We start from the raw sequence: 14,124 nt of genomic DNA on the forward strand, positions 1-14,124 counted from the left end.
TAGATTTAAACGTTTATCAGACCAGCCGTGTGTGGAGCTACTGCAAATGTTCTTATGCAATCCATCAGAATAGGTTTGTGTGAAAAAACAGAGGAAAAGTAAAGCTACCGCACTCAAAAAATATTTAATAGCAAGTAAAATAAGTTGTTTTAATTAGTTTTTAAAGTGAAAGCTGATGTGGGGAAATCTAAAATTCATCCTTGGAATAGCAAAATGTTTGTTTTTTTAACTGGTGTTCATATTGTTTTATTTTACCTGTAAACTAAGCCATTAAAACAATCACAGATCCTTAAACAAATGCGATCTGCACTGATCAGCCACTTCATTAGGTGCACAGGTTTGACTTCTTAACACAAATCTTGAAGCAGATTTGTAAGTATTTACAGAGAACGGTCCGAAAATGAGGAAATATCCAGTGAGCGGCAGCTGTCTGGGTGAAAATGGCTTGTTGATGTCAGAAGCCAGAGGAGAGTTTTGCCTTGAAGCAGACAGCTTCCAGTCGAATAACCAGTCGTTACAGCCAAGGTAGCATCTCTCTGAACGTACAACACATCAAACCTTGAAGCAGAAGACCACACCAGGTGCCACTCCCGTCAGCTAAAAACAGGAAACTGAGGCTACTGTTCACACAGGCTCACCAAAATTACACAGAAGATTGTTGCCTGGTCTGATGTGTCAAGCTTTCTCCTGCAACATTCACATGGTAGGGTCAGAATTTGGCGTAAACAACAGGAAAATAATGGATCCATCCAATGCCTTGTATTAAAAGGTCAGGCTGTTGGTGGTGTAATGTGTGAGAGATAATTTCTTGGCACACTTTGGCCCATTAGTAACAACCGAGCATCACTGAAACATCACAGCCTGTCTGAGTATTGTTGCTGACCAGGATAGCACATTATGTCACAAAGCTCAAATCATCTCAAACTGGTTACTTGAACATGACAGTGAGTTCACTGCACTCAAATGGCCTCCACAGTCACAAGATCTCAATCCAACAGAGCACCTTTGGGATGTGGTGGAACAGAAGATTTACCAGTGGATGTGCTGGACACAAATCTGCAGCAACTGCATTTTATTGTCATATCACTATGGACCAGAATGCCTGAGGAAGGTTTCCAGCACTTTGTTGAATCTATGCCATGAAGAACGAAGGCAGTTCTGAGGCATAAAGGGTCCAAAATGGTACTAGCAAGGCGTGCCTAATAAAGTGACCGCTGAGTGTACATTAATTTCAAAAACTTTGCTGAGTAATAATTTGTGGATTTGCAGACAAAAAAAAAAATACATTCATAAGTTAATTTTACCTGCAGTCAAACGTGTTTGAATGCATTCTTTTAGTTTTACTCTCAAATATTGTTAATTACAAACCTGTTCTGTTTGATTGCATGATTACTGAACTTCTGTATTTTTAGCAAGCTGGCAATTATCTGGTAAAGGCAAAAAAAAATATATATATATATATATATATATATATATATATATATATATATATATATATATATATATATATATAAACATGTTGATTATAACTACATTTTAAGATGTGTTACAAAAATTTAGAATGGCCTTTAAAGTTTGAACAAAGCAAAGATGCATTCATTCAGAATTTTTCATGTATCACTTTGGAGTCTGATTCATGACCTCTTTAAGAACATGAGGCATATGTTCCTAGTAGCTAGGAGACTTCCTGTCCTTTAGGATGTCGGTGAACAGCCAGTCATCCTCCTGAGGTGGTGTTGGTATGGGACGGTGCTCGGGGCTATTAAGTGGGGCAGAGAATGATTGAGCAACTCCCTCAAATGGTGTAAACTGTAGGTTATTTTCACAGTTAACCTGCATACAGGTGCTCACTTCCTGAGAACACTGGTATACCTGAAGCTGTGCAACATTGTAGTAGTAGCTGACGAAGGAGGGGACCTGGTTCTGGGGGATGTCTGTATTTTGACAGAGTTTAAAGTTGTTAAATTGTTCCTCTTCTGTGTATGCACTTTGTCTCAGCATCGGTGAGCTCCTCTGGTTACCTTGGAAGTGGCTTGAGGTCAATCCCTGGTCTGCATATGCGTATTCATACCTATACTCACCTTCACAGTGGAGATCATCCACCGTGGTGAAGTTATCTGACTGGTCTCCAAATATAACATCATCATCACCCTGGCATGCACAAATACTTTCAAAATATGCTTCTATGTCAGTGCAGTCACCTGCATCCTTATTGTCAACAGTAAAGAGCTCCATTATGTCAGTCAGCTGACCCTCAGGGAAGTCAGAGATGCTCTTCTGAGCCTGCGTACAGGCCGAAAGGTCTGTGAACATTTGAACGGAGAAATCACAAGAGTCAAGAGACAGTGGAGATAGCTCTGGGGAGAAGGAGGGGGAGATATCCATATTTTGAATGAAGTCATTTGTAGGAATCTCAATGTCTTCTTGGAGGTTGTTGGCTGGCTTAGATTGACTCTCATTATAAATTTCATCATTGTAATAGTCAGAATAAAATGGCTCTGCCCCATGGTTCAAGTCCAAACCTTTTGGGGAGATTAAAGATTTCATTTCCACCAGTTTATAACTTCTCTCCTTTTCTTGCTTCCTCTTGCTCTGGTTGTTCGCTGTGGAGGTGGAGGACTGTGATTTGGGATGATGTTTCCAAAGATGTCCCGAGTCACTCTGCTTCCTTTTTTCAATTAACTGAGTTTCATGTACGTCAGTCGAGGAAACACTGCTAGACTTTGAGGTGCCATCTGTATCTGCATTCTGTGGACAGTCACTTTGAGATGGATTACCCGGCTGGTCAGGCGAGTCTGGTTTGTGTGATGACAGAGAGGACACGCCATTGTCCTCTTCCTTAAAATAAAGAGCAGATGCTAGTCGGTGGTTTGCTGCTTCTATATCTGCAAACTTTCTGTTGATAAGAAAGAAAAGGTGAATTGAGACAACAGTGGAAATCTGTTTTTTTTTTTTTTTTAACTTAGGTTACCCCAAACAAATAGTTTTTGATTCGTTTTTTTAAATGCTCTACTTGCTTACCTCTGGTATGAACTCCTCAAGTTCACACCCAGCTCTTCAGCAGCAAGTTTTTATTTTGTTCCCAAATTATTCCTTTTTAACAGTAGGTGATTATCTTTTGAAAATTAGATTAATGTCCTAACATTATTAAAATTTTAAAATTCAAAGTGATCCAATGTATTATTTAAATTCAGGTTTACCATGCTCACATTCCTACCAAGAGCCAATTTAGAGTCCCCAGTTAACCTAACCTGCATGTCTTTGAACTGTGTGAGGAGACTGAAGTACCCACAGAGTACTATTAGTCAGCATAAGTGATGGGCCAACACACCTCTGAATCATGTTGTGCAGGAAGCGACGGTGGTTGACCTGACGCTTGGATGGTCGGTTCTTCTTGGGTTTCTGCAGGGTCCTCATCATGTGACCTGCTGCTGAAGTTACAAAGGTGTAGAGGTCACGACCCCAGGGGATCCCTCGCTCCAACCCAGGCTCAAGACTCACAGAGATGGATGGGCGCATGCCTAAGAAATGTGCATTTATTACTGTACAGGATGCCATGCCAAGGTTGAGAGAGTCAGTCCAGGGAGATAACATAGGCGCTCAAGTAGAGTAAAAACTGCGTGAATAAAGAAAGTTAAAGTAATGCTGTCCACTTAGTTTAGTCAGAAGAAAAGTCCCCTTTTAGTTTAAAGCTTAGAGAACAGTCAGCAGATCCTGATCAGAGGACCTCAGACAGATGCTGGTGATAAAGGTGCTGTATATCTGTAATGTAGGCGGAGCTGTAACAGTAATTAGAGTAATTTTGAACTGAATCCTGAAACTGATGATGTCATGATCTGTGGGCTTGTTATTTTGTGTCATTTTCCTAGCCTTCCCCCATGTGTCTTCATGTGACAAGTCTGGGTGTGATTTCCTGTTTTATTTTGATAACTAGTTGTCTTCTTTGTCTTACATCTAGTTTGACTCCCCCTGTCATCTTGTCTGGATTGTTTTCAGCTGTGTCTTGCTACTGAGGTGTTTCTCATGTGTGTGTGTGTGTGTGTGTGTGTGTGTGTGTGTGTGTGTGTGTGTGTGTGTATGTGTGTGTGTGTGTGTGTGTGTGTGTGTGTGTGTGTGTGTGTGTGTGTGTAAATAGTGGTGTCTTCCCTTAGTCCTTGCATCTGTTTGTCCTCCCAGTGTGTTTCTTATTGTTACTCCTCCCTCTAGAATTTACTTTATTAATGGGCATCCAAAGGTGCATTTTGTGTTTACTGAGTCTTCCTTCATGTGTCTGCAGAAGTAAATATATTTTTACTTAAGTAAAATATCAACATGTATCATTACTCCAGATAATGCTTAAGTTACTAAAGCATTATCTGCTGCTTCTTCTTCTTCTTTCAGCTGCTCCCTTTCAGGTTCTCCATATTAGAACATCTGCCTCCATCTCACCCTATCCATGGTATGCTCCTCTGTCACACCCACCCTTGGCATCTCGTCCTTCAGTACATCCACGAACCTCCTCTGAGGTCTTCATTTTTTCCTCCTGCCTGGCAGCTCCATATTCAAAATCCTTTGTCCAATACATCCACCATCCCTCCTCTGCATATGTCCAAATCATCTCAGCCTTGCCTCTCTAACTTCAAACTGCTCAACATGAGCTGTTACTCTGATATACTCATTTCTAATCCTGGTAACTCCCTTCTGTCACAGATCCCCCCGACACTCATCACTGTTGCTTTGGATGGTTGACCAAAGGTATTTAAACTCATCCACCTTCACTACCTGGAGGAGCCAGGGATCGTGCCACTGAACTTATGATTGGGAGACAACCCGCTCTACCACCCCTTAGGAAATTTTCTTTCTCATCTCCTAATGTTTAAACAAACAAACAACAAATAAATAAACAAGCCTTCAGATAAACTGCAGTGTATCTATAAAACAATAGTAGGGTAGTTAAATGTGCAACACTTCCCTGTGAAATTATGTCTATTACAAGTAAAATATCTGAGTAAGCGTATGTAGTCACTTTCCACCACCTAAGAAAACCGTTAGAAAGAAATGAGAAATAGATGATCAGGATATGAGAAAAAGACTGTGCTTAAAATTCTACTGTTTGTGTTGGAAACATTTAGGAAAAGATACGGGTGTATGAGGATTCTAAATATAACATTATAGTTTGCATCAAAATATCATGTCACATTTTACCACTGATCTCACGTTTACATTTCACATCTATTGCCCCCAAAATGTGTTACATCGTTAAAGAAAGTATTGTCAAGAGTTAGTTATAAAATATACTGTAGTATAATAAACTCACGTTATTCATGTCCAGTTAATTACAAATTAGTATATAATCCATTACCTAGTAATCAAAGTAAACATCAGTCATGTTGCCATTATATGATTTTTACTGCACTACAAACTCTTTAAAGTAAGTTTAAAACAAACAAACAAAAAAAACAACAACAACAAAATGAATATATACAAAATAGAACACTGTTCCCTTAAACGTAAATACTGCCCAGAGAGTGAGCTGCCTCGGAGGAGGTTTGCGCTCTTATATGATAAAATGATAAAATGCTTAGAAAAGACAAACTGCAGGTAAACCCCACTGTCATTACACTGGTTGAGCAATAGCTGCTTAAAAAACTGTTTGAAAAGGTAAGAACTCACATCTATTGTAATATAACAACAAAATATCACACGAGAAACCAAGCCTAGCAGCACGAGCAATACAAATACTGTTACAGCTGATGTTTGGTAGTTTGGAAACAGCTGGTCTGTACAGCTTCTATTTTACTAATATAAAAATAACTGCAGGATGTGTCTTACCTTTATGTCTCCAGGTTGCTGTGTATCACTACAAACTGCTCTGAAGACTGAGGAGGCGTGCTGGTTCAGAGTGAGCTTCAGCTGTTAATGCATGTGTGCGCACGTATTGTGGATGGATCTTTGTCCACAAATTAAGTCAAGCGACATCAGTGCTCAATGCAAATGCACACATTCCTTTTTTTTTTTCTTTTCTTTTTGCTCTGGCAGTCTGAATGGAATCCGCTTTGACAAATTGATAGTGGGAGAGGAAGTGAGACACGATGAGAGGCTCTGAAAAGAAAGGGGCAATTATCAGAGAAGTCAACCACTTGTGGAAGTGTGGGCACACGCCTCCATTGTGTGGCTCCCTAAAAGCAGCTTGTTAAATACTGCGAGACACTAACGTGTGAGTTCAGAGTTAACGAGCCCTTAATTGATCAGCTTAAACTCTGGCCCTAATTATCACATTCTCAGAGGGAAGAGCTAAGATGGTTGCTAGCTGCTTTCAATTGACCTTTACAATTCAATAGTACACCTTCCAGGTTCAAAATTTTAATATCTATGGCAGCAGGTGCGAATAGGCTTTTTACACAGATGAGAGAAATAAAATTAAATCTAACTAGTTTTCGTAGTAATTTTCAGGTTTAAATGATTTTTTTTTTCTCTTCTTTGTGGTCACCATTATTTTTGTTGGGTTTTCATATGAGAGCAATGTCTGACAGTGGCACAAATATGACACACAACAAAAAGATGGACAAATAAGATTCTTTCCAATTTACCATATGTACTTTTTGGTATGTATTTATGTGTAAATTGTGTGCTTTTTTCACTTTCTGCCAAAAGAACTGTCACATTAATTCTCAGAAACTAATTTCCTAAACAGCTGATCAGCTGCACATTAACACAAATATTGATGCTCTTATTTCTGGGTGTTGACTTTTACGTTTGTCTTTTGTTGTTTTTATTCTTCCATGTTCAGCACTTTGGTCAGTGCTTACTGTTTTAAAGTGCTCTATAAATAAATTGGCTTGGCTTGGCAAATATCTAATCATCACTTGGCAGCAACTCAGTGCATTTTAGGCATGTAGACAAGATGGCCTACTGAAGTTCAAAATGAGCATCAGAATGGGGAAAAAAGTTGATTTAAGTGACTTTGAATGTGGCATGGTTGTTTGTGCCAGGCAGGTTGATCTGAGTGTTTCAGAAACTGCTGGTCTGCTGGGATTTTTCCACAAAACTGTCACTAGGGTTTACAGAGAATGGTCCAAAAAAATGAGGAAATATCTGTGAATCTATGCCACGAAGGCAGCTCTGAAGGCAAAAAGGGGGTCCAACCCAGTAGTATCAAAATGTACTTAAAGTAGCCAGTGAATATATTGTTCCATTGTAGTCAGTGCATTTATCCACCCAGCTTCTTAATGCTCTGAAGTGAAGCGTTTGCAGATCTTATCTTTTCATCAGTCAAGTCAAGAGAATTTATTAATAAGCACATTAAACAATATGCATTTAATGCAAAGACATTGTCTCCTTTATGCTTTCATTGGGTGTAGGGACAAATAGGAGCATTTGCTCAGGAGATGTCTGTTGAAATGTTCAAATTAAACAGATCATCGAGGGAAGAGGTGTAAACTCATTCACTGACTTAAAAACAAACCATAAAATCTTAAAATCTCTTTTATCCAATTTAGGTGCCTTTTCAAAGCCAAGCACTTCACTCAGAGGAGGGAACCACTGATGCAGGAGTGGCATCTATTTATAGTGAAACCACATGTGCTTCTGGCCAGAGGGCTGCAAAGCGCTGGTCTGGTTACAACTTCAGCTCTTGAGAATAACGTGGTAAGTCATAGTTTCTGAGAGATTTTTTTTACTAAGAATTGTTAACATAGCAAGGCCATAAAACATGTGCAATGAGTATATTTAGCCATTGTTATCAAGTCTGTATGTACATAGATTTAGTCTTTTAGCTTCATTTGTTGCTCAGTCATTCTCATTCTTCACATGTGGTATTTTCTCAGATTCCTCTCCAGTGGGCTGATAAGGTTTTATCACACATGCCCTGTAACAGCAGCAAAACTTTGACCCTGTGAGAAGATCGTGTCACTTGTAGATTTGCCTCTACTGCTGATTTTCTTTGTCCAGAGAAATGCAGTTTGTGTCTTTTTCGCTTTGGGAACTTAAGAAGAGTGTGAGAAGAGCCACATTGAAAGGTAAGTTTGTCTATTTTTAGGGGGGGGGGGGGGTTGGAAACAGTAATAATTTAGGGTGATCCAAGCAAACCGACAGCTATTTCCAGTATGTGATTTAGTAAGTGACATGTTATGATGAATCATAGCCTACCGCTAATGTTGCTGAATTTCCTCACCCCCAGTTTTTTTTTTGTTTTTGTTTTTTTTTTTCACTTTTAGGGAAAGGCTTTCTCTGCTTAGGAAAATATTGAATGACTTCAGCTTTGATCCTTTCTCTTATCGGATTTTTCACCATGAATCGGGCCTGGGCTGTGTTCAAGGCTCACCCGTACATTGGTAACATCCTGGGGTACACAACCTTGTTTGCCTCTGCTGACCTCATCCAACAGAGCATGCTGGGTGGGAAACCTGCAGCAAGATCCACATCAGAGGATTCAGCAGATGTTGACTGGCATCAGACGGCTCGAGTGGCCACAGTCGGTTTCTGTTTCCATGCTAACTTCAACTATCATTGGCTCAGAGGTCTGGAGAAGATGCTGCCAGGAGGTGGAGTAAAGGCAGTGACTGGGAAGGTGGTGGTGGATCAGCTGATTGCAGGTCCTCTCACCATCAGTGCCTTTTACATTGGTAAGTGTGTTTCAAAGCTTATTTTAATTGCAGTGGTTGATCTTCATGCTTTTGTGTGGCTTTTTGGGCTTTATATTCTAAATCTGAAGCGCTGGTGTTATTAGTGAGAGCCATATATGGACTTATAGAAGGAGGAGTAGTTTGGGAGTTTCAGGGCCCATTTTATGATTCTGGTTTTGACTTTTAGAGCCCTGCATGGACATTAGTGAACTTTTAGATTCATAGATCCCCAGTGGGACCCTGGCTGTGCATCATTCAAAGCTGAGAACTAAAGGTGACAGAGCTTTGGAAACAGTGGAAACATTCCTCAGAGAATTTGGTCCATATTGACATGATAGCATCACACAGTTGCTGCAGAATCTCCTGTTCCAGCTTTACTGGATTGATATCTGCTCACCATGGAAGCCATTTGAGGATGGACATGGTCAGCAACAATACTCAGGAAGGCTATGGTGTTTAAATGATGCACAGTTGGTACTAAGGGGCCCAAAGTTTGCCAAGAAAATATACTTTTACTATTGCACTACCACCATCTTGAACTATTGATATAAGGCAAGATGGATCCATGTTCTGATGCTACTATCTGAATGTAACAGCAGAAATTGAGACTCATCAGACCAGACAATGTTTTTCCAATATTCTTTTGTCCAGTTTTGGTGAGCCTGTGTGAATTGTAGCCCCCGTTTTCTGTTCTTTGCTGAAAAGAGTGGCATCCAGTGTGGTCTTCTGCTGCTTTAAAGATGCTCTTCTGCATACCCTTCATTGTAAGAAGTGGTTATTTCAGTTACTGTTGCCTTCCTATTAGCTTAAAGCAGTCTGGCCATTCTCCTGTGACCTCTGGCATCAACAAGGCATTTTCACCTGGAGAACTGCCACTCACTGGATATTTCCACTTTTTCAGACCATTCTCCATAAACCCTAGAGTGGGTGTGTGAAAGAAATCCCAGTAGATCAGCAGTTTCTGATATACTCAGACCAGCCTGTCTCACACCAACAACCATGAAAACTTTCACGGCCACTTAAATCACTTTTCTTCCCCATTCTGATGCTCAGTCTTGACCGCATCTACATGCCTAAATGCACTGAGTTGCTACCATGTGATTGGCTGATGAGATGCATGGATGTGCGTTAATGTAGAGTTGAATGGTGAGTGTATATTATCAGGAAACTGTTCTGTAACAATACAGAGAAATGTCTTGTGTTGCACAGCTGGGGAACTGTGGCTCTTAATGTGCCACAGCTTTCATTTCTCATTGTTTTCCTCTTTTTTGTTATTTAAGGCCCATAGTCAGTAGGCGTTACTATTACCATGTTAATGGGGCTCTTTGGTGGAATTTGGCTTTTAGAAAAATACTGAGTCCCAGTTATAGTATTTACCCATGAAAAGTGGAAGACCAACTAGTCACTATTTTTTTCCCTAAAACTGTCAGTGAATCTGAATAATACTTATTAAACCACTTTGTATATAAACTTACCTTCATGTAAAAACCCCACCTAAGACTATAACACAAACAGTACTGATGGCAGCACTGATTTATTACTAAACATGAAAACAGTACATCTATTCTTAAGAAAATTGCTCATTATTGTCTTATCATTGTAAGCCTCAGTCTTGCATTACATGTAGACAAATTTTAAAAGTTTGCACACTCAGCTGATCTGCTGTGCACATAAAACCTCAGATTACATTAATATCAATACATCTGAATAACTCAAACAATTTTTCTTATAGTTATTATCAAGTAACACCAGAGAAAAATAATTATGGGCATGCAAAATGAAACCAACATCATTACCTTGATTGAAAATATTAAACACTGGGATCAAAATTACAATTTTAATTTGAGTTTGTCTAAATGACCAACCCAAATAATCTATCTACATTCTAGGTTTAAGTTTACTTGAAAACAAAAATGATCCTCTTGAAGATTGGAGACAGAAATTTTGGACCTCTTACAAGGTACATATAGAGTCAGTTTATCTTTATTAAAGTACATGATGGCTTTGTGTTTCCAAATCTCCTGTAATAATTTCTCACTCTCTCTCTCTTTAGACTGGGGTAGTATTTTGGTCAACAATGCAGGTTTGGTCAACTCTTCCCTGCACGCACAGACAGAGAGAAATACATAGATGACAAACATTCACAATCATAATACCCCCCCCCCTCCCTTTTCTATCATCTCAGGCAGTGAACTTTGCATTTGTCCCTCCCGTGGCTCGGACAGTGTTTCTGGGAGGTGTCGCCCTGGTCTTCACAGTCTTCCTGTGCCACTTCAGAGAGCAGCCACACCACAACCAGGAAAGAACCTGAGACTTTCCATGCCATGTTGAAGCATTCAAAAATATGGGTTTAGGAGATTTTCACATTATTGCATTCTGTTTTTATTTACATTGTAGAGAACATCCCAGCTTTCTGGGAATTGGTTTTGTAGATTAGAGAAGGATATTTCAAGTAAGATCAAGGCAAGAATCCTACAGATTCCCTCTGTGACTCAAATGATCAGGCAGCCTCATGTAATTCAAACTCTCTAAGATACTGAATGCAAATGTGAACAAAAAAATATTAAATCCTTATTTTACTGCCACTGTTTCAGAGTTTCATATGCTGGAAAGGTTTGGGGGTATTTTTAAGCAAATAAAAGTTGTTGTTTTTTTACATTCTTTCTTTTTTTTTTTTTTACATTCTTTCTTTTTTTGTCATTGAAGTATTTCAATAAAACTTAAATGGCTTTATTGAGTTGATAACTCATTTGGTCAAAAACATCCTGAAATAAATTTTGCATTATTTAGTATGTTTCCATTATCAGCTGTCCACTCAGAAGTGTGTCATTAAGATTGAATTTTACATCCATTTCCAAAGTAACATAACACTACACGTGCCTAAAAGATCTGAGCTATTTTCTGCTGCAGCAAACACAGATCTAAGAATCTGAACTTTCTCGGTCCTCTGCACTGAATCAGCTGCACAAACCTGAGTGACCTTTTAGTTTTCCTCAGATCTGCTCTGACAAAGGTAGGTGGAGTTAAGGAGGTGGAGGAAAGTTGGGAGGGAGGATCCAAAGGTCAACAGTACAGAGAAGGATGAAAGAGGTTGCAGGTGAGGGTTTTAATGGAGGAAGATGGAGAAAGGTTACCATTCTCCAGCATGTGATAAACAATTCAACCAGCTCCTGTGACCATTTTCTTTAGTTCTTTTTTCTCTCCCACTTTTTCTTGACTAGTTTTTCTCGGCTTCTTTGTCGGTTGTGCCAGAATTCCTCTTGAAAAGCTTGAAGCATTTTTTCTTTTTCTTCTGCTCCAAGGTTTCCTTTTCTCACAGGTTTGTCATTCTCTGCTTGAATTTTGTTGTACTTTTCCTGGAGATCGTTAAACTTCATCTCCAGTTCTATGTTTTTTCTTTCAATTTATTCGTGTTTCTGCACATGCTTTGTATTTTCCTTGTGCAGCTCACTGGTCTTCTGCTCAAAGTTCTTTGTTTCATTATGAGTAAGGAAGCTATCATCAATGGCACTCCGAAACAAGGATTCAACACGGCAGTGGGTAAATAAAGAGCAGAGCCTCCATTTTAATCCAGTGGATCAAGGATCGTCCACGTCAGTGTGGAGAATGATGTTATCTTCAAAAAAAAAAAAAACAGGAGGGAAGGAAAGAGTAATTTTAATCAACTTGGTCCACTCTGTCATCATCACAGATAGAATAAAAGTTTGATAAAGAAAAAAAAAAGACAGCAGCAGGCCCCAGGGGCAGATCTGTCCTCAGGTCAGTTTTTTATAAAAAATTTAAAAATGTTTTTGCTGCACTTCATGACAATTCCTTTGTTTGAATAATATTTCAGTAGAAATTTATCCTACTGATGGAATCACAAGCTCCTTTAAAAAAGAATTTTAAGGAGAATTTCATTATTTCTGTCATTACTGGATAAAAATGAGTAATGAGATTTAGAGAAAAACTGCTTTAATGTTCTAAGTTTAACCATTTCTAATCTGATCTAATGTCAGCCTCACTGATAGATGACAGCTCTCTGACAGCCACAGCAGAGATGTTTCACTGAGTTACTGTTAAAGGTCAGAGGTCAGTCAGTGAAAGAGACTCAAAAATTAGGACACGAGAATATTGAAAGAGAGAAATGAGGGAATTAAAGAAAGTAGACAAAATTAAGTATAGCAGGGCACAGATAAGAAATGAGATGAACCAAGAAGACCAAAAGAAAACTCGGTTGGTGGTTCGATCCCTGGCAGCTCCAGCCTTCTTGCCAACATGTACTGCACCCATTTATTGGAGTGTGAATGTTAGATAGAAAGCACTTAGGCATAGAAAAACAAGTGCTAATGTGAATGGGTGAATGAGTAATGTTGTATATAGCCCTTTGAGTGCTCAAGTAAAGTAGAAAAGTGCTACATATGAACTAGTCCATTTACCAGTGTCAGTGTGACAGCTGAAATGTGTTTGTCTTGCCCAGCACATGAGCTTTTACTCACATAACCACCACTTCACATTATCCCCAGAGAGAGAAATCTGTGTAGACTGCCAAATCACTGATGGAAAAGGCCAGAGCCAATCAGAGGGAACCCTACCTGAGTCTCCTGTAGACAGCTTTTCAGCTGTTCGTGAGTCATCATCTGCACTCAGTGGTACCAAACACTCACCAGCAACTTGAGCCAAAAGTGGCCAGAGATGTTCATGCTAGGTGAGGTTACCAGCAAAGTCAAGAGCATTCATCTCCAAGAGCATGACCACTGGAAACAAGCAATAGTCACCAAACAAGTTGAAACAGATTGATTTTACCAAATATGCACAGCTGAAGATGGACAAGAGTACAGGAAAAACAAACATCACCCTCCCTTTATTTTCATGTAAATCAGTGTAAATCACTTTGGTTTCAAATGTGCTATATAAATAAAATGGATGGATTAGCCCTTTGACAGTACCCCGCCTCTCGCCCTATGGCAGCTGGGATAGGCTCCAGCTGTCAAGCCTAGAACTGTCCTGAACCTATAAGACCAGGGAAGTCTATACATTCCTGCCTGTAAGCAAGCTAAACGAGTGCTTTTAAAAAAAATACAACTATGTAAATAGTTCATCATTACTGTATTTATTTACTGTTATTTACTGATATTGGTAATTTACAAAGATGTAGACTGGAGTTCTACACCCTGGTTATTTTAAGACTGGAAAAGACTATCAACTATTATCATGTTGCTCCACTGCATGTTGCTCGTGCCAGTTGCTCACTGGCGCGAGCACTGGCACCTGGGCGGTGGAGGTGCCGGTGCACGTGCCAGTGAACTGGCACCTCAGCGGTCATGCCAGCCACTTCACACTTGGCTGCGAACTGTTCCTGGAGGCCACCACCTGATGAAGCTAACAAAACCGCATCATGCGCAAAAAGCAGAGATGAGATTCTGAGGCCACCAAGGCGAAAGCCCTCCGCCACTTGGCTACGCCTAGAAATTCTGTAATAAACAGTGCATTGTAAATGTAAAAAGGCAGACATCTGAGATGAATAAAAAAAATAAAATAA

The 14,124-nt window shown here is 39.5% G+C and overlaps 2 protein-coding genes across 2 annotated transcripts; one reads left to right on the forward strand and one right to left on the reverse strand.

Annotated features, from left to right (window-relative positions):
• Window positions 1–1,570: 1,570 nt before the first annotated feature.
• c16h19orf85 (chromosome 16 C19orf85 homolog) lies at window positions 1,571–3,519 on the reverse strand. The gene is made up of 2 exons (XM_030749291.1): window positions 3,332–3,519; window positions 1,571–2,896 (listed from the first exon to the last, which is right to left on the reverse strand). The coding sequence occupies exons 1-2, from the start codon at window positions 3,517–3,519 to the stop codon at window positions 1,669–1,671; spliced, it is 1,416 nt and encodes a 471-aa protein (XP_030605151.1). The 3' UTR covers window positions 1,571–1,668.
• Window positions 3,520–7,490: 3,971 nt separating this feature from the next.
• On the forward strand, window positions 7,491–11,220 carry LOC115794897 (mpv17-like protein). The gene is made up of 6 exons (XM_030750592.1): window positions 7,491–7,626; window positions 7,806–7,997; window positions 8,196–8,603; window positions 10,493–10,563; window positions 10,657–10,686; window positions 10,789–11,220. The coding sequence occupies exons 3-6, from the start codon at window positions 8,228–8,230 to the stop codon at window positions 10,912–10,914; spliced, it is 603 nt and encodes a 200-aa protein (XP_030606452.1). The 5' UTR covers window positions 7,491–7,626; window positions 7,806–7,997; window positions 8,196–8,227; the 3' UTR covers window positions 10,915–11,220.
• The last annotated feature ends 2,904 nt before the right edge of the window (window positions 11,221–14,124 follow it).

Source organism: Archocentrus centrarchus, chromosome 16, assembly GCF_007364275.1.
Source record: "Archocentrus centrarchus isolate MPI-CPG fArcCen1 chromosome 16, fArcCen1, whole genome shotgun sequence".
Taxonomy (NCBI): Eukaryota; Metazoa; Chordata; class Actinopteri; order Cichliformes; family Cichlidae; genus Archocentrus; species Archocentrus centrarchus.

Bases quoted from the DNA above. Each gene is read 5' to 3' on its own strand.
- c16h19orf85 (XM_030749291.1), bottom strand. From the start codon at position 3,519: ATGCGCCCATCCATCTCTGTGAGTCTTGAGCCTGGGTTGGAGCGAGGG. The intron at 2,897-3,331 runs GTGTGTTGGCCC...TCTTATCAACAG, and splicing joins CTGCACAACATGATTCAGAG to AAAGTTTGCAGATATAGAAG.
- LOC115794897 (XM_030750592.1), top strand. From the start codon at position 8,228: ATGACTTCAGCTTTGATCCTTTCTCTTATCGGATTTTTCACCATGAAT. The intron at 10,564-10,656 runs GTACATATAGAG...CTCTCTCTTTAG, and splicing joins AATTTTGGACCTCTTACAAG to ACTGGGGTAGTATTTTGGTC. The intron at 10,687-10,788 runs GTTTGGTCAACT...CTATCATCTCAG, and splicing joins TATTTTGGTCAACAATGCAG to GCAGTGAACTTTGCATTTGT.